The 20,781-nt window shown below is 34.6% G+C and overlaps 1 protein-coding gene across 8 annotated transcripts in view; it reads left to right on the forward strand.

Moving 5' to 3' along the window:
- The window catches only part of SBF2 (SET binding factor 2), a 260,200-nt gene that overhangs the window by 227,251 nt on the left and 12,168 nt on the right, over positions 1-20,781 (forward strand). For all 8 annotated transcript variants that reach the window (XM_083839897.1, XM_083839898.1, XM_083839894.1 and 5 more), the window contains 6 exons: positions 1,986-2,162; positions 5,818-5,919; positions 7,033-7,218; positions 15,386-15,512; positions 16,933-17,060; positions 18,971-19,204. In XM_083839897.1, coding sequence (XP_083696023.1) covers positions 1,986-2,162; positions 5,818-5,919; positions 7,033-7,218; positions 15,386-15,512; positions 16,933-17,060; positions 18,971-19,204 — 954 coding nt within the window. The remainder of the gene's footprint in view (positions 1-1,985; positions 2,163-5,817; positions 5,920-7,032; positions 7,219-15,385; positions 15,513-16,932; positions 17,061-18,970; positions 19,205-20,781) is intronic.

Genomic DNA, 20,781 nt, shown 5'->3' on the forward strand with positions numbered 1-20,781 from the left:
AATCTAGATAAGTCAAGTGGATAGCTCTCCTAAAGGTGTAAATTCTCATGGGCATTTTAGGTAATATTTGCTACACAGGCATGCTCTCCATTTTGTTCTGTTTTGCTATGCATAGAATAACAGTGAATGCAGCATAATGTGATGGGGGTTAGAAATCACACTCTGTGGTTATATAATACAACAAAGTTAACATAAATAAAAGCTTACTGAATTGTTTTAAAGAACAGCTAGACACAAGCACAAACTATGTAACCAGAGCTCTGTTTGTCACTTCTGGTCAAGTACTGATGTGTTAGGTAGAGATGAGGGGTACAAAAATGGGTAACATGATTAGAGGATTGGATTAGCTTTTCTACAGCATGAGGATGTTTAAATTGGAAAAGATATGACTAGGAAGGAAATGAAATGTATTGTGTGGCAACAAAACATCTAGCAAAGCCTTTGTATTTTGAAGTTACAGTGTCTTCGCTGTTTCAACAACATTGGCATTGCAGGGAGAAAGAGCCACAGAGTTCGGCTGTGCCAAGTGTAGCTGCTGGGATAAAGATCCTGGCAGCTGCCCCTTTCAGAGGCTGTTCAGAGCTATTCCAAGGAGAGTGCTGAAGTTCTGTATATGTATGGTCTTCCTGTCAGAGCCATGCTTAAATACACCTGAATGCTTATTACTACTCTGATTCAGCTGACTCGTCACCTAATGTTCAGATGAGTTGTCATCTCACAATGATGTCTAGTTTGGGAAATATAAAACAGGCTTATTTGCAGTTTTATTTTTCCTGGTGTGCTGAAATACATTATGAAGCAAATGGAATTTTATTAGACAGGAAAAGCAATTAGGGATAGCATTTAGAATCTTATGAAGTCAAATTGATGTGGATAACACTGACTCAGAATTCTGTTCATCCTGATTTGATTACATGAAGAGGTCCATGATATCTACAGTTTTATACACCTTTTGGGGTAAATTTTAATATTTTAGATGCAGTTGTTTAAGAAACATGTATCCTCTTTATTAAGTCTTCACTTTTCAGAAAATGTTTACAGATTTTTTAAATCTCTGCAAAGACTGAAAAATCTTTTGTTTTTGTTTTTCCAAATATGAGCATATGTAAAATACAGTGCATTTTGTGAAATACATAGTTTACAACAGCAGTTATTTGTAGTAAGTAAAAACATCCGTTTTCAGTTCTTTATGAATGAATTTACATAATTTCTGGAGATGAAAGAATCATGCTGTATTAGAATGACAAATCAAAATGTTAAAACTCTTTGCAATCTGTTTCAATTTTAACTTTTCTTTTGTAGTTTCAAGTGTTCTTTTATATCTTACTTTTACTCAGTCATATTATATATATATATATAAAAGATAGCAGTTCTTATCATTTATAATTTATCTTTTATAACTGACTTTAAATTTATTTTCCTTTTGGTTTCTTCATTAGACATTGGTTGTATTGGCAATACAGCAATCATAGTAATAATACTACATAGCAAAGAAATGATTGTTTTGAGCCTGCTCTCATTGATCTATATCTGGTCTACAAAATCAATTCAACTTTGATTTTGTATAAGGAAAGCTTGTTGATTTTGATTGCTTAGTATTTCTCTAGCTTTTGTTAGCATCCTGCTAACTTGGAATTGTTGGCTATATTTATTTATTGTTAATTTGCCTAAAAGTCCTAAAGTAGTATGTTCTCTTGTGTATAAATAGCTCAACAGATTTATTCAACTCAACTGTGTTATAGTGGTAATGGTATAACTCTCATGAATACAGTTTTGTTATGAGTAGTAGATGGGTACTTTTTTATAGTACATTTTACAAGTGTTGTAAGGATTATCATTATACTGGGCAGATATTTAAAAATAATTTGAATTAAGAATTGAAGTATTTAGTAATAAAGCAGACAAGACTATGATATTTGATAAGATTTTCACTGAAAAATATGCTTCCCTTTTAAATTATATCTGCTGTTGTCCTTCACACACAGGGCTTCAAACTTGATTTTGCTTTGAATTGTGAATTTGTTCCTGTTGAATTCAGTGACATCCGACAGACAAAGGCAAGCTTTAAAAAGCTGATGAGAGCTTGTGTTCCCAGCACTATTCCTACAGATTCTGAGGCAACATTCCTAAAAGCACTTGGGGAGTCAGAGTGGTTCCCACAGGTAATTTATATGACAGGTACTTCTAATAATCTTTATGCAATACTGCTTACACAAAATAAATTTCAGGCTCTTCTGACAGAGACCTATTGTATTCTAACCAGCTGTTGTTCCTCTTTGTTCTTTGTAATTACTTTGCATGCTATCAATTCTGTCATTACATAGGCATTATTGTTTTAATACAATCATAACATTTACAGATGTGGGAAGCAGTTTTTATAGCATAATTTACTGGTTACATGGAACACGTATTGTTACATGGAACAAGTATGTAAGTAGAGATTACCATTTTTATTGCATATTATCAATTTATGGTCTTGGTTTTAAATGTTTTTTTCTTATTTTATATATTACAAAAATCAGAAAAAAGTACAGAACAATAAATAAGCCTTTTGATTTTAAGACTGATATTCTACCCTTCATGTGTGTTCCTACCCTGAATTTCCACATGCACAAATATTTAGCAAATAAGCTAGCATCTGTTATCTGTTGTAGAATAAGGAGAAGTGTTTGTGGGAGAGAGGGGGTTGTGTGCTCATTCATCTATTAGTATCTGTTGTCTTTAAATCTGTTCCTTTACTTCCCTATCCCATATTTCCTTACATAAAGATTAACTAAATGAAGGAAATCACAGAATCACAGAATCGTCTAGGTTGGAAGAGACCTCTAAGATCACCTAGTCCAACCTCTGACCTAACACTAACAAGTCCTCCACTAAACAATCTCACTAAGCTCTACATCTAAACGTCTTTTAAAGACCTCCAGGGATGGTGACTCAACCACTTCCCTGGGCAGCCTATTCCAATGCCTCACAACCCTTTCAGTAAAGAAGTTTTTCCTAACATCCAACCTAAACCTCCCCTGGCACAACTTTAGCCCATTCCCCCTCGTCCAGTCACCAGGCACGTGGGAGAATAGACCAACCCCCACCTCTCTACAGCCTCCTTTAAGGTACCTGTAGAGAGCGATAAGGTCGCCCCTGAGCCTCCTCTTCTCCAGGCTGAACAACCCCAGCTCCCTCAGCCGCTCCTCGTAAGACTTGTTCTCCAGACCCCTCACCAGCTTCGTTGCCCTTCTCTGGACTCGCTCAAGCACCTCCATGTCCTTCTTGTAGCGAGGGGCCCAAAACTGAACACAGTACTCGAGGTGCGGCCTCACCAGAGCCGAGTACAGGGGGACAATCACGTCCCTAGCCCTGCTGGCCACACTGTTTGTTACGCAGGCCAGGATGCTGTTGGCCTTCTTGGCCACCTGAGCACACTGCTGGCTCATATTCAGCCGGCTATCAACCAATACTCCCAGGTCCTTCTCTGCCAGGCAGCTTTCCAACCATTCATCTCCCAAGATTCAAATTAAGAAGGGAAAGTTAGCTCTTTGCAAATCTAAAAAGATTTTAATTACAGCAAGTGTTTTTTAACAGTTGTGTATTTTATTTGGAATCTTCTTTTGCATAAATTCTCCTAAATTGTAAATAATCGTAGAAAACAGAATAGAATCTTACACTGATTTCTCAAGGAGAAAATACATATGAATAACAGTCATTTCAGAAATCGTGCATTGGAAAGCATACTGGCTGGAATGTGCTACAGTGCAAGGAATTGCTTAAGTTTTCTCTTTTAGGTGCGATGATTTCTTACAGAACACAGGAGCTGGTCATTGATATGTCTGATAACCACTTTGTTCAGAGAGGGAGAAATCAGGAGACATTAAAGACTTGATGCCCCCACCATATGAACAATTTCAATCATGAAACAGTTGAGCAAGTTAATAGATGTAGATAAGGAAAATGAATGTCATTTTGATGAAATAAACATGTTCCTATAGCAGCACAGAGATCAAGGAGAGATTATCCCATTGTGTTACTTTCAGCAATATTTGAGAGGAAAAGTAACAGTATCACTCTTTGCTCAGGACTAGATCACAGTGTCATATACTACCTCTGATTCATTACCAAGACATTTCCATGGTGCAAATCATGTGGTAGATGACTTATGTGATAAATTTGATTTATGGACTGATTTGTCACATTTCCTGCTGATCCTGTGAAAGGACATAGATCTGTCATCTTGGAAATTTGTTTTTATTGTATTAAATTTTCACTCCTATGTAACAGTAGTTGTATAGTATTGGTTTTAACGCTGTGTAGATTAAGTAGTTCTTTATAAGGTTTTGAATGCAGAAGAAGAAATTCAAAGTATGTTCTGAATACTAACAATACGAATAGTATTTTGCATTTCTTTATGCTGAATCTGTATAACCAGATTGTATATCAGTTTCTTTCATTAAGGACAGCAAAAAACAGTCTTTCTTCTATTCTGCCTATGAAAGCATAGAACAATGAATGAACTGTTTGATTTTAAAAATGAGACACTTTTCAACCTTTTCCTATTGAAAGTAGCAGGAAAATTAGTTACTTTTATTTTCTAAGTAATGACTGTGTGAATGTTCAGAGCAGTTAAGTGTTTTCTGTCATAGTTTTCATGGTAATATTCATAAGATTGTTTTTTCTTCTTTTTTTTATGAGGCAAAAATCAGCCTTAAACAAGGATGAATTTTCTAGGGTTTAACTGTTGTTTGGTTTATCTTTTTTCTCTTATTTTCTCCAGTTTAATTTTGCCTTCCCTGAGTCTGTTTCCTGTGCTTTCTGAACTTTCTGAATTTACTTTTTTCCCATACATAGGTGGTCTTAGATGTCTCTTGCCATCCTTTGTGTATTTGTTTTCCTATATTGCTTTCTCCCTTTCTTCAGGCTTTCGTATTTCCTACTGTTACTATGGGTTGGGTTGTATTTGGTGCTCTGCAAAGAGCAATTTCATTCAGTGGTTTAAAAAAAAATTTGCTTACATATAGTCTGTTACATTATTTACCAAGAATGCCATCTCAGTATGACAGAAATGGTAGGAACACTGCAGTTTTTCATTTTAATAGTAAAGAAGAGAACTCTCTTCATAAGGTAAAAATGCTCAAAGTCACCTAAATTCTTTAACTTGCTTATAAGCGATAGTGTTTGAATAAATCTCATTCAAGTCAATAAACTTTGTCCCAAAGAAATGTATTGACCCTCAGAAATTTTTAGTATCACTGGAAAACAAATTTTAGAATGTAAATAATTAGTGTGTCCTCTTAGCCAGTCTGTCCAACAGCAAAAAAAAAACTGTTTAATCTATCTAAACTATTTCAGATAATAGATTTTTTTTTAATATTCAGTTCATTAATTTTCAAATTCCAGAAGATTGCACATTAGAACTATTACCTTGTAAATGTGGATTCTCTCATCAAAGTACTTAGTGATTTTATGCAACCTTAACTTTTCACAGGAAAAGATTTAGTGTTAAGCCCAGAGTGGAATTTCTCTACAATAAATCTGTCAACTGTGTCATTCCCATTCCACTTTTTATGACAAATGTTTTATTACAGTGCTTATTGGTTTTAGTAGTTTAAGTTCTTATCTTCAAATATTTGCTTAGTTTTGTTGTAGTTCAAATTAAAATCCTCTGAGATTAAGTTTTTTAGTTTTCTAATCTGTTACATCAGTTAATTTCTCTGATATATGTAGATTTTGTAATACATTTTTAATGTTAAATACAAAGGGATTCTATTTATTGAAAATATCTAGACATTTCTCTTGAGTGTGTTATTGATTTGCAATGCTCTGTAGCTTCACAGGGTAATGCAATTGAGTGTGATCATCTCAGAGCTCCTGGAAAATGGTTCTTCTGTTATAGTTTGTTTGGAAGACGGCTGGGATATTACTGCACAAGTAAGCTGCTATTAAAACCTTGAAATAACTAAATAATAAGAAAAAAACACCAGGCAATACTTCTTTACATATGTGATTGATAATTTGATATAACATTTAAAAAAAAAAAATGTTGTGGCAGCAGGGACTAGCATACATGAATCCTTGTGTTCCTTTGCAATTTACTCCATGAAAGCGTTCATTAAAATGAACTTTTACCAAAAGTCCTGAGGGACTTGGAATTCTAAGGCTTATCTATAAGATCTGCATTCCCATACTTGGCCATATGGAAGAATGAAAGATGAAAGTTGTCACAACAGATGATTTATCTTTTTAAATACAGTATGCTTTAACATAGAAGGGAAGGAGCGGAATTCTTTCTTTTGCCATTCACTTACCATAAACGAAGTCAGGAGAGCACACAGAGAGAAAACTAACTTTGTGCCAAAATGACTGCAACACACCTGCTGCAAGGACAGATCACCAGAACAGATAACATTGTGAAACAAACTGTAAATTATGTAAATGATGACCCACTGCCTCATTTAATGGATACATTGTGTCTATACATAGTTGCTTCATAATCCAGAAAAATTGTAATGAATAAAAACATCATGTACAGCCAGCATCCTTATTTCAGGTTAAAAAAAAAAAAAAAAAAGAGAATGTTAACATAATTCTTGCAATCGCTGTCAAACAGTGAAGAATAGAGAAGGACACTTACATTGCTGGAGGTGGGAGAAGTCTGTGCTGCATTTTAAAATCTCTTGGGATGCTGTTTACAAGAACAGGCCAAAGTTGGCTGGTGAGCACCCTAGCATGGCAACAGTGCAGAAGCTCAAGTCACCCTCATGACCAGTTATTTAATGCTTTCTTTGTTGAGGTGTAGGCAGTGCTATCTTGTAAATAATATCTTACTAATTAAGTCACAGTTTAATTAAGGCTCTTCCATGTGAGATGCTAATTGTATGGTTTTATAAAAATATGTAACCTATCTGGTAAGATACTTGTAACTGAATTTATTTGAAGGGTTTGGTTTCCTTGAACTACGAACAGATTATGGAATATTTATTTTCATTGTATAAGGTGTTCTCCTTTTAACTTCTGTCATTCTTATCCTGTTTTGTGATCTAGGTAGTATCTCTAGTGCAGTTACTCAGTGATCCCTTCTACAGGACACTTGAAGGCTTCCGAATGCTGGTGGAAAAAGAATGGCTCTCGTTTGGTCATAAATTCAGTCAACGAAGTAATCTGACTCTCAATTGTCAGGGTAGCGGATTTGCACCTATTTTCTTACAGTTCTTAGACTGTGTGCATCAGGTAAGTCCATCCATATCTAGGCATAGATACCACTATTTCATAAGCGATAGATAACTCTTTGAGAGAAGACTAGTAGCCTTCTTCTCTGGGTTTTATTAAAGAGAATGGGCTTCACATTAAGAAGAGCTGGAAAATGAGCATGGTTGCCTGGAGGAAACTGACCATACAAAACAGACTGTCTATTAGGGATGGTTGGCACTATGGATCTTTTAAGGTGATTCATGCAGAGGTTTCAAACCGATGTTTTTTAAGGGTAAGACTGGCTTTTGGCAGTCTGGAATGCCTTAAAGCAGCAGAAGAAATTGACAGGTTGTTAATACAGTGAGTAGACAGTTTTTAATTTCCTGTGTTTGACTGTGTCTTGAACTCTGTCAGTTATGGGAAAAAAAAGCTACATACCACCTCTGTAGTGGTCTGTGATGTTTTCAAACTCTAAAGTAGAGGTTTGTTCACTGAAATTCTATTTTTTCTATTCAATGCATTCCAATAGTCTACTATGCTGCTATTACTTCTAGACAAGTAGAGCTACATTGCTAGTAACAGCAAAATTTTGTTGGGAGTACTTTTATACACTCTTTCTCTTTGCTTATGGTCTGGTGAGTAGTTTCTCCTTACTGAGGATAATTCTACCTTTTTTTCATATTTTATATTAGTCTTTAGTTTTTGTAACATACCTGCTCTAATGATCAACTCCATCCAAAAATTGTGTTTTGATCTTTGCTAGCTCCCATTCAGCTCCATTCTCCATACTCATTTGTAGACTTTTTTTCTTCAGGCTATAGAGGCTGAACTATACTTATAGCCAGAAGAGGGGTTCCTATTTCCTTTTTACCCTCAGCATATAAAGAGGGTCATGATTTCTCTAGGTAAGGTTTTTTCATTGATTTTGCTTGTCTTTTTTTTCATTATTATTTATTCATAATTAAATGAGGTAGCTATGGCAAGTCTGCTGCTACAGATAATTGCTATAGGTATATTCCCAGAATGGATGAGCTTCTGAGCAATCTGTCATTGGGCCCCAGCCTAATACCTTCCTTCTACAAGAGGGATTATTCTGGGGCAACCAACAAGAACAACCTGAGAATAGGAAGACCACTGGAAGTATCTCAAGAGCCTGACCCACATTTTGCTCTCAATCAGAGTTATTAAGGACAAACTTCCAAAGTGATTATTATTATGTAAATATTACCAGGGCACTTTTTCCATCACTAGTTGATTAATCTGGGATCACTCCAACAGCAGTATGGCAGTCCATAACTCTTCATTTCAGTTTTTCAGATCATGCTCTTGCATAGAAACAAGGTCAAGGCACAATGATTAGGTTTTTGGAAGTATTTTGAATTCAAGACTATGATCTTTTTCCAGGAAGTTGGTTGCAGACCTGATCATCAAGTGAGCATTATTAGTCAGAAACTCTACTATCAGGAGCATGTTAACAGATGTACAGGATGGTTTTGAAGTAAAACAAGTGGTTATCACAGAAGTAAAATGTTGTTGTTCTTGGAATTCTGCTTTTCTCATACCAGTAAAATTTTCTGGTCATATCAGCCCAAGTAATGGTTCTGCAGGCTTTATGTTCTTGTAGAGATTTCAGTTGTAATTTTCAACTTCTGTAGTTGATAAAAAACAGGTTTTATGGGGTTCAATAATAGTACTAGGAAAAGAAAGAACACAATCTATAGAAAGCTTGAGAACAATGGGTCACCTAAGATGTTCTTATTTTTCTGTATTCTGTATGTTCACAAGAAGATGAATGCTCACAGTTACATGGTGTAGCAAAAGTCAGACTAAGAATTTCATGCTTATTTCAGATTAATTCTATAGTCTGTCCTCTTTTTCATCTCAAAACAGGAAATATAATGCTTTGCAGATTCTCTGTGTGTGCAAACCCAAGATAGGAGTTGGTATAGTTCCTCTTGTATTTGTCTGGTTTTTTTCCATTTCTCATTTTTCTCACTGAAAAATCTGGGTGTTACTAACCTGCACTTAAAGTATGGTTGACTGTCTCACAGAATAAGACTGTTAAAGCACCCACCTGCTTTCTTGGAACAGACGTTCATGGTGAATTCTTGCATGGAGTAGACCCTGAAAGAGAAGTCAGCAAGTAGACTTACTCTGTTGCCCGGAGCAACGTCCACAGATTAGATAACATGCTAAACCAATGAAAAATAATCTTTAGATATCTGGAAGAATGGTAATGAATGAGTTTATAAGAAAATGCATAAAGACTTAACCGAAGAACATGTTGCAAATTGTATGTATCCCAATGTTAAGCACCATTGTCCATCATTATTTCTGTCTTGCAAGTGAATAAATCATATCCTTGGAATCTGGTTCTGTTCCTACAACATTAGAAAACCTTGCAAGTATTTGTCACATCTCCTGTCTTATCAATCCATTTCCCAATGGCTGTGATCCTCAGGTTAATTTTTATTCAAAATGGGGAGATTTCTTTGAGGAGAATCAATACTACATTTATCATTCGAACAAGTTAATCTACTCTCAGTTGTCACTCAAATTATTCTTTATAGTAACTTAAGGTTATTTCTCCTTTTCTGAAGTAGAAGGAAAAATAAGAAGAAAAAACAAAAAGACAAGAAGAAAAATATCTGCGTCTTCAAATAGTGAGACTCATCTGTTGGGTGGTTCATTCAGTTCTTTGTAAATCATTTGTCTGGTGCAGTTTCTCTCTGTTATCAGATGTGTTCTTGCTTTAATGAACTGGCTGGATAACATTGTTTGTTAGTAAAATGGAGTAAATCAGCATTTGATTTGAAGCAGTAGTGTAATTTTGAAGTGAATCCCTTAAGCATCTCCCCTTACCGTTTGTTAATGGTTTTTGGTACATGTCAACTACATTCTTATTGAAAGAATTTACCCAGAACTTTTGCTTCAGGTGCGTGCCAAATGCTCACCAGCTCTTAAAAGGATCTGAACCAACAATTTATCACTTCTTTTAAAACCATACAGTAATCAGTTCAACTGGACCAGGCTAAATCTAGTCCAAGTTAAAACAAATATGTCGTGTAGCTGCTACACTACCTCGTCACCAGCAGCTTGGGCTTTTTGTCTGCTTCTTCTGCTCTGAACTACGTGCTAATGTAGACACAGCCTTACATCATTTTAAACATCCTGTTTCTGACTATGGGGACACTTTGCTCCAGTCTTGCTGTAATAAATCTTAGAAAGTTGGCTTAAAGTAAAACAAGGAAATTATCCACGCATACCTGTAGAGTAGATTTTTCCTCAAGTCCAGAGGTCACACAAACTTTGGAAACAAATGAGTTATCCGGAACAAAGATGAAAATTGGCATTCAAGGATTTTTTTTATTGTCCTAAAATAGGTTGTCCTCTGTCTTCTTCTTGGCAAAATTCTTGTATTTTCTTTGAGTTATGTCTAACACAATCTGAAGTTTTAATAACAAAGAATAATGGATTATAATTTTCCTGACTTCAGAAATTAGGTCAAAATGTAAAGTGGGATAAATCCCTGCTGTTAACAATTCACAGGTGTGACTCTGCCTCAAGGTGCACTATCTCTAATCTTTACACTTTCTAGGGAGACAGGGAGGTGGAGGAGCAATTTCAAACTTTCCATTGTGCTCTAAGTGTTTTTTCTAAGACTAATCTTGAAATTAAAGTATATATGATGTTACTTTTAATATCATCCAGGATTGTTTTCAATTTGATTTGGTTCTCCTACATGATAGAGGAACATCCCTTTAGCAATTCATCTCAGATACCAGCTTTGATAGTATCTGAATCTTCTCTATCTTCAAGAGTCAATAAAAAGTATACATTTCATTAGCGGGTACATTTTATGTAAAGATCTGTACCTTCTCTCCTCTCTCCTCTCTCCTCTCCTCTCCTCTCTTTGTGTTTTTTTGTATAAAGCTGTGTCCACATACCCTGGCTGCAGCTATGTCAGGAGAAAGGTCACCTCTTACAGGCCATCTGGAGCTATTTATCACCTCCTCTCTGGTGGACATGTTGTTCTTCCGGTCTGCTAGCTGAGGGGTTCATGTGAACCTGCCTGCCAAAATGGCAAAAGAAAATAGGTAGAAAAGACCTACTGTGAAAATCTTATTTTGATGGGTACAGGTCCAGAAGTGGCTTTTCCTGACAGTCAATCTGACAGAGGCCATAACTTCTTAGCCAGAGTGACAGGGCTATCTAGGGACTGTAATCTTTTCAAACAGTGTATCTTCATTTGAAAAAGTACCTGTGAATACAGCTTGACATGTATAACCAGTGTATTATAGATAATACAGATTTGTCTGTTATGAGAAAAAGGTGTGAAGCTAAATTTCTAACACTTAAAGCTACAAGTCTATTTAGAATGCAACTCTGAATAGGTTTTCTGGAAATAGACATGAAGACTAACCTAGTTCCTGATGGCATATATTGACTTATCAAATTCTAACAGTATGGTAGCAAACTCTAGGGAGATTACTTGCAAAGTTAGATTAATGGTTGAAGTTTCACAGGAATTTACTAAGAAAAGTAAATGTACTTAACATCTGTACTTGAACATTTCTGTTAAGCTTGAATGGTTTCTGTACAACTTATTAGATGACTACAGAACCCAATTAGACTGCAGATTCACCCTGATATCTAATATATTATGTTCAGGGTTTTTTTAATTGACTTGTTCACTGGAAGTAAATATTTGGTCCTTTCAAAAAAAATTCAACTATTATAGTTTTGACATACAAGGTAATAAGAAAATCACTATAGAGCCAGTATGGATTAAATGTCATTGGTTAAACTAATGATACAGAGAAAACAAATGAAGCAGTGATTCCTAAATTAGAACTACATCATCTTGTAAGAAGTCATTGTTTATGCCAATATCTCCAGGTGTCAGCTGAATTATTAATGCAAAATCATTCTTTCACAATAGCAGCATCTGGCAGATACTCTCACTGCTTCTAAGAAGACTGAGTTTATGAAAGTGATGTCAGCGCAGGAAGCTTTTCTTATTTTTCTTCTGTATCTATTCAGTAATTTATTCAATTAAAACAATGCTTTTCTAGAATTGACTTTTTTTAAGGCTAATGAGGAGCTGTGTTATAACACCTTGAGTAAAAGGAGATGAGTGTGCTACTGTTAGTGATTACTAGCACAGAGCATTTTGGACTACTGTATTTCTTATGTAAATGAAGTAAATATTGATATATAATGGAACGACAAAACCAAAAGGTACTGGAAAACTAAGAACAGCTGACAGAAGTGTAAAATTACTAAAAACATTTAGGAGAGATTTAAATTAATTAGGAACATTTTGATTTGAAAAAGGAATTCTGAGAAACTGAGTGTATTTAATCATAGTGTTAGAAACGCCTATAGGCTTACTCAGGTTTTAACTGTTCATATATTATGGAGATTAGGAATTCTAATAAGTGGTTGTAATTTTTAAAGATACTGGGTTCCTGTAGCCTATCTAGAAATACTTATCTAGGTGGTATGTGTTGAAATTGTAAAATATAAAAACTGCTTCTAACTTACATGCAGTTTTTGAGTAAAACTCTTGAAGTCAGTGAATTAATTGAAATGGGACCAAAGAGTTTCCAGAAAGAAACCAATTATATTTAACCTCAACCTAAGTGGTTACATTGCTTACAGTAATGAATAATCTCTCTTGCACATTTATTTTTAATTGCTTAAAATAATCCAATTATTTTTTCCAATATTACATTTAGAATGTATCACCTGTAATACTGGAATTGTATTTTATCAGGAACTTTTTTTCATGATAGCTCATCCATGTTTTGGATTTTGCGCACAGTGCACTCATCTAAGCAAATCATCAATAACAGTAGTCACTTTCCTCAGCTGTGGTATATTTCCCATCTCCAAGTGTACTGAAATGAGCCACAACCACTATAATGTAGTTACTGTCTGTATTTTTCTGCCTTCATCAAATAAATGTTTTCGGTGGTAGTTGTTTTTATTTTTAAAAGGCAACTTTTATTATTATAACTTCTATTTACTTGCAGTTCCAGAAATCTTAGAAGTGGGATCGCTCACAATACCTATATGCATGATAGGATTTTATTACCTACTTATTCTTCCAACTCTTCAAATTTATTAAACTAATTACTAGACCACAAGTAAAAATTAGGACTCTGTGTAAGTCATATCAAATAACAGAGTATTCTAATTTATCAGAAAGACTTTCTTTCTAACAGTGTATTAAATAAAACCTCCTAACACAAGGTGGAAAATATATAGTAAGCTATTTGTATTTGCATTTATGTCTCTGAACACACAAACACACATAAAGCGCTTTTTGGGTTCTCAGCTCAAAAGTACATAAGATCATTTTTGAACAAAATTATTGTATTCTGATTATATCTTAATCTACAATATGACAGAAAAGATACTTATTTTTTATAAGGGTAACTAAAAAGTTACTTTGTCTATGAAGTTAATCTTGAATTTATTATAGAAAAAGTTTTGCTTAGCATTACTCTTACAAAGCAGTGAAGGTATATAGTCATTTGTATCTGGGAAAAAGTGGGGAATAAAGTAAGAGTGGGTATATTGAACTGAGATCTCTTACCGTATCTTAGTATTTTAAATGCCTAGCCATGAGCTAATATTGACATATTACAAGAAGTGCTCTGACCAAACTGCTGTGTATGTATTTATAGGGTTTTTCAAGGAATTTTCCTGTCACTATTGTAAATTTGATAGTTAATCTTTTCTATTAGACGCATTTTTTGTTTCTTTATTTATTGTTGTTTTTTCAACTAGTACATGTGATAATTTAAACATCAATGAGTTTCAGATAATCTAATTCTTGTTTCCTTAATACTGAATAAACAAGTTTCTCTCTTTAGGAACTTATAAGTAGAGATTAGAGAAAAAAAAGGTGGAATGGGAAAATAGGAGTGGTGGGAATACAAAAGGCAAGACGTAGGAAGATTGTAAAAATAAAGTTATTTTACAAGTTTGATGTGAAGCTAGGTAAATCACTCTGAGACATATTTCAAATGTTAAATTCCATCAGCAATTTCTTCCTGATTGTGAAACTTTATTTCCATTGTAATTGGGGGATGTTTGGTTCATTACCATGCTTAATTCTGAAAATTAAAATCACAGTCAAAATGTGTACTAGAGAGTAAATTTTAAATCTACAATTAAAACATGAAACTTGTGAGCAATATCTCATCAAGATAAAATTTTGTCTTAAAGTTTATATGGAGAGCAATAATGTATTTCATTAATAATTAATGTAAACAAATTTGTCCATGAATATTAAACTAAATGCCTGAAAGCATATGCCAGGCTCTTTCTGATGATGTTCAAGAGGAAGCAGTTGTGAGGAGCCAACTGTCCCACATTGCTGTACTTTAATTTTTGTCGTCTTAAACATCTGATCCTGACTCCTGTTGGAGACATTCTCTGAATTAGAACCCAAGCCTAACTGAAGATAACAAATTAAGATGTTATATTGTTTTTACTATTTTAAATATATGTGAATAATGGCAAAACGCCTCCTCAGTATGTTTTTTGTTCCTTCATACTTCAATATTTTGCTGTATAGTTTGAAGACAAGGAAATATGTATAGACTAGCAAGTACTTCAGAAATGAGCCATTCCAGCAATGACAGATAGAATATCATTTGTCAGCATTGCTCCTGTACGTTTGCTAGTTTGGATCCTCAGCAATACCTGGAAGTCCACTGTAAAATGTGCCAATTAAAGATTGATTTCAGCTATGGAAATGCTACAACTAGGAATACCATCTTTGCCTATAAATTTGCATGGTGTCTCATGAATTGACATAAAAGACTTTTATCCAGTTTGATTACTTTGAAGAATCCTGGGTTTTATACAGCGTAAAATAACGCTTATAAAAATATATTCTATCTGCTTTGAAAATTTTTTGCATCATAGACATGAATTTAAATGACTTTAAAATATCTTTAGACAAAATGTAGAAGGGTTTCTATGTACAGAGAAGATAGTTTCCTGTGAATGCATTTGTATTCTATTGTATCTACTTATATAATAATATTAATACATATAATATTATGTATCTATATATACATCATATATCTGTATATATGTATATACAATAATATATATATATTTAATATTATGTATCTATTTATATAATGCCCCAAAATTATCTTTTTTCCCTTTCATGTATTTCTAGATTCATAGTCAATACCCAACAGAGTTTGAGTTCAATCAGTATTATCTGAAGTTTCTCGCTTTTCATCACATATCAAATCGATTTAAAACATTTCTTCTGGATTCAGACTATGAAAGACTAGAACATGGTAGGTGTGATGTTTGTTTATTGCATATTGTATCTGTTATCCTTGTTTTTCTCTTCAATATTTGGTCTACAAAAATTTGCCTAGTTTGAGATGGTTCAGTAGTTGCATGGTGATGATCTAATGAATTTCAGTTCAGTAATATGAAGCAAAATATAGGTGGTTAATGTAGAGTTTTCTGAAAGAATGAATCCTGAGACATACCCCTGATTGGACTAAGAGAAGGCGAAAGAAAGTAGTGCCATGCCTCAATTTATGTTTGTTTTTTGTTTGATTGTTTGTTTGTTTTTAGAAATTTATCCACTTGGTTCAGTTACCCCTATTAAAATTCCTTATTTTAACAGAAACAAAGTCCTTGACAAGCTTTCAGAGAGTGCATGACATTTGAGAAGAAAACTTTCCATCTGCTGTCTCTCACTCCTTTCTTTTGCATTCTCTTCGGTGTTTCTGTTCTTTTACATTTTTTTTACTCCCTGCACATATCATATCCAAGCTCACTGGTTCCAACCAAGGCCTTATCTGCCCTCACAGCCCTCTTATTAAGACTTTACAACCGCAGTTGAGGCTGTTCTTGGAGCTTGTTCACTAAGCACAATGCTTAAGTGCTCTGAATTTCACTGCTTTGTTGGGTGTTTCTCATGGCATATGGTCAATTTTAATCCTTTTCTTAAAATCTATAGTAACCGTGAAACAGATTAAACTTGAGCAGCCATTTTATTTCAGCAAGAAAAATTTATTTCCATTATTTACCTTGGTTTGAACAAAACATTGGAGTCGATTAACTCCTGTCTTTCCTTCCAACTTGTATTTTTACATGGTTCTACAGTGTGTTAATTTTTTTTTAAAAACATGATTTTTTATATAGTGTAGTTATACTTTAAAATACCAACTGATCCAATATAAAATCCTGTTTCCAGTAGTCTGGCATAATTATATGTCCTTCCAAAGTCATTTCAGATAGCACAAATCTATGGCTAACTATTTACACTAGCCTGATCTGTTTTGCCTGAAATTAGTTGGCAAATAACTCCAGGTGCAGCTGGCCCAGCAGGTGGGAAGGGCTGATAACATTTCACGGAAGGGGGCAGAATCAGTTAGCAGGGATTTGGTGATCTGTTGAAGCAGCATAGCTGAATGCAGAAAGGGACGTTCATAAATGCACTCAAGTATTTCAGTAAATTTCAGAAGAGTATAATATAATTCTATTGAATGTTTTTCGTACAAAAGTGGCGTTTTGCCAATTTGTGGTGGAATGGCAGTTACAAAGCACAGCAGTTGTTTCATCAAATACAATCTCTTACAGCAATGGCATCTGATGGCAGATTTTACTACACATTTAGTTTGTGACATTTCATTTGGCTATGCTTCGGTGTTTGTTACATCTTATCATAAGCTATCTTTTTACTGCTATTATTTTCTCTAGGGACATTGTTTGAAGATAAAGGAGATAAACATGCCAAAAAAGGAATTTGTATTTGGGAATGTATCGAAAAAATGCACAAAAGGAGCCCTATTTTTTTCAATTACCTCTTTGCTCCTACTGAAATAGAGGTATGTTTTTTTTAAAAAAAAACAAAACAGGTTATTTGTTATTTTGAGTGATACCCTGACTATGTTTTGATACCTTAATTGTTCTCAGCTGAATTAAGCATTTGGCAGACGAAGTTGACCCTCCTTGATTGATTGCTCTAATGTCTCACAGGCTTATATTCTCAGTCATCCTAGTTATGGAAATTTCATGTAAAGGGCCAATTCTGTAACATGTTTATGCATACCACTGAGGAAAACAAGGTTATTTGTTTGATTTCATTCAGTTATGACTTATTATCAAAATGATCTTAAAATTTGTGCAGCTATTTAAAAAAAATACACAGTTATGGGAAAATGAGTTTACAGTACATTCCAGTCACAATGGGATACATTTCATAATGATCTGATTGAATATTATCTATATCACTGTCTAATATGATATTATGTATGCTCACTAGATTTGACTGCATCTTAATTAGGTAAAATTGGCAATACACTCACCATCATAGAATTCTGCAATAGTCAGGAAGGAAGCAGTCAAGACATCTCAGGAACTGCAAGAAAAGGGTGCTGCTCATACTGTAGGTCTGGAGACAAGGCTGATTTAAGATGATCCAGCCTTCCCCTGCCCTGCAGATATTCACTAATGTGCTGCTGTCTCCTTTGCTAGTGAGCTTCACCTTGATAAATCATTTGTTTGCATGTCTGTCCACTGCTGGTGTCCAGAAAACATAATGACAGAACAGTCTCTGCTGTTTTGGAATTCTTGTTGCCAACGTTACTTTTGTTGATGATTCATGGTTTTCCATTTTCCTCAAGCTTTTTCACCACGTTGTATGTAAGCATATGTAACACCTGGCACTCAAATCAGTAATATAAACTGACCTCATTTAAAAATAAATAAAAATAAGTTATCTTCTTTAAGATGTTGGCAGTCAACAGTGCAGACCACCTCAACCCACATACATACCACACACGCACCTATGCTGACTAAATAAAGTGGTGGTACAAGAGAGAGGAGGGAGAGAGAGAACTAGAGGGTTACACTGAATGGATAGGAAGTTCTTCACCTGTCTGTTTCAGAGAGACATCTATTTTCTCTGTTAGAACCATCACTGTGATCAATTTGGAGGTTGATAGGCATCTTGCTCACTGTATGTTCTATCTATTTTACTGTATGCAATAGTGTGATTAGTAAGCAGTTAAGATTTGCTTTCAGTATTTTGATAGTATTTTCTTTCTCCTTTTTTGAACAAACTATTTTTCCTCATGTGAAATGGTGTCATAGTAGCAGAATAAGTGATTGTGACTGAACATCACTCTTCAGATGTTGAAATTGCCCATTGAACTGAGGCATTAATTCCCATTAATTAAGATATATCAAACTGAGAAGATTACCTTTTTTTTTAAAAGGGAAAAAAAAAAGTATGTCTTTAATACAAAGTCATCTGTTTTTAACTACTCTGAAAGCTTTACAGTCTCTGGCTGCTTTCCTCATATTGTTGTGGTTATTCCAAGTGTTTGGCCACCTAAGTTATACAACCTTTCTCCTTTCTCTGATGGTCTTGGTTTTTCTGCTGAGGAAAGTTGAATGGTGATTGCTATTGAGTACCTTTTGTACCTTTAACAAGGGGGCACAAAGACTGTAAGGATAGCAAATGTGTATGCTGAATTGGAGTTCGTGGTAAGCATTTGTTTTAGTGGAAGGATAAATAGGAGCAGTATATTCCCGAAGCTAGTATTACTTTTACTTCTTGATCTGAGCCATATCCCAGGATCTTGCTGTGGAAATTATCAAACTGCAATATTACTCACCCAATGCAAAATACTGCTAAATTTTGAATAATCTAGAAAATACAGGTATTGCATTTTTCAGTCTGAAACTCAAAGACTTGCTTTTTCTCATTATAATAAAACTTTCTTTCAAATAGGCATTGAAACCAAATGTAAGTATGTCCAGCCTCAAAAAGTGGGATTACTATGTAGAAGAGATTTTGGCTACAGGTCCTTCTTATGACTGGACCATGGTGACTGCAAAATGCAGTGCTTTAGAGGAAGCTGAACAAATGGATGGTTCAGTCTCTCAGACTAAGAGGAAAATAGTATGGCCATGTTATGATGATGTTAAAAAACTACAACCTGATGCCATCAGCAGCCTTTTAAATGTAAGTACATGTGTTACAAAGAAAAATAAGTTATTCTATATTTAGGAAATTTATATTTACTTTTTATTTATGTTATTGCCCTATAGATACACTATTATTAAAAGGATCATGATAGCTGGTCAAAACAGGTATTTAGTAAAACTGACCTTTTTTTTTGGGGGGGGGGGGGGGGGGGGGAGCGGACTGATCTTGGGAAGTGATGGTTGGTCCAGGAATCATTTTTTTTTCTGGGGGGGACACTTCAATAGTAATTAATAACTATGGGAAAGACAATAATGGATGCATTTTTTCACTGTTTTTCTGAAACAAAAAGGCAGGTAGCATAATAGACCTCTTGGTTGCCTTTTATAAGAAACGTACAATCTGTTCTTTTAATTGGTGCAAATGATGAAGCTATCTTTCTTGTTCTGCTTCTATCAATTTAAAGTATGTGTATGGTAAAGATTTCTAAAGAGATCATTAAAACAGAGTCCAACAGCTGTTGATTTAGTTGAGAGGCAAATACACGAAGATAGCACATAGCATCCTGGCTCAAATTTCTCAACAAAGATTTCTGTTATTTCTATTAGTATATTTATTTTTACTGGGACCTAACTCATACTCTTAGATGCTTCAGAATATTTTGGCACATGAAATAGATGCTTGACTTGAGCTTTTTCTTATTTGGGCTCAGGTAGGCTGCTTAGGTTTTGTTCTTTCTTCATTAGAAAATGAAAAAGGATCACATTTAACATGGTAATTGTTGTAGTTATTTAGAATGATTGAGCACCTATATTTTCTTAAATGTTTATTGTTTAATTGTAATTAACTAGCGGTCCTAATGTTTAGGTTATCATCTGGATTAACAGCTCAGAAAAAATGACATTCTTCATTTCCTGGAGCTATTGTTTGTAGCCACGTGCATATTCAGATATATACACCATATACCTTTTTTTTTTTTTGGAAAACTTTTTTTTTTATTATTTGCAGACCTCTCTTTATATTAGAGCTAGTATTATGAAGCCTAATACAGCAGTTCTTGGAAGTGGGATATGCTTTGGGTCCCTGAAATTCCTGAAATTGAAGATGATTTTTAACAAAATCTTAAGGCAGGAAGTTTCTGAATGGATTGGAATCCTTGAGGATGGACTTGATTTTGCCAGAGAGTTAGCCCCATTCAGGAACGCTCCTGTAATCTCTTTTGGTCAATTCCATCCAATCATAATTGATTAAAAAGAGGAAAAACGACCAATTTTAAAAAATAAAATAAAATTCAGCCATGAAATTCCCCTGGACTCAAAAGAGGATAGCCAGAACTGCTCAGATCTTATAACTTCACAACTGCAAACAGCCTAACAATCTCTCAGCAGGGGATCTCGTATCAGGGATTCTTTCACCAAAAAAAGAAAAAAAAAAGAGCTTTTGTTTCAGGTAACTGGAGGCCAGAACTACATTAGGAATATAGTAACAGTGTTCTGCATTTCTTCCTGGGGTAAATGTCAAACTTATCCTATCCTATCCACAGCTGTGAAAAACTGCCATAGAACAGGAAAATTAGCCATGTTATAGCCCAAAGATATGTGGGTCAGATTTTATAG

The sequence above is a fragment of the Anser anser genome (assembly GCF_964211835.1).
Source record: "Anser anser genome assembly, chromosome: 5".
Lineage (NCBI taxonomy): Eukaryota > Metazoa > Chordata > Aves > Anseriformes > Anatidae > Anser > Anser anser.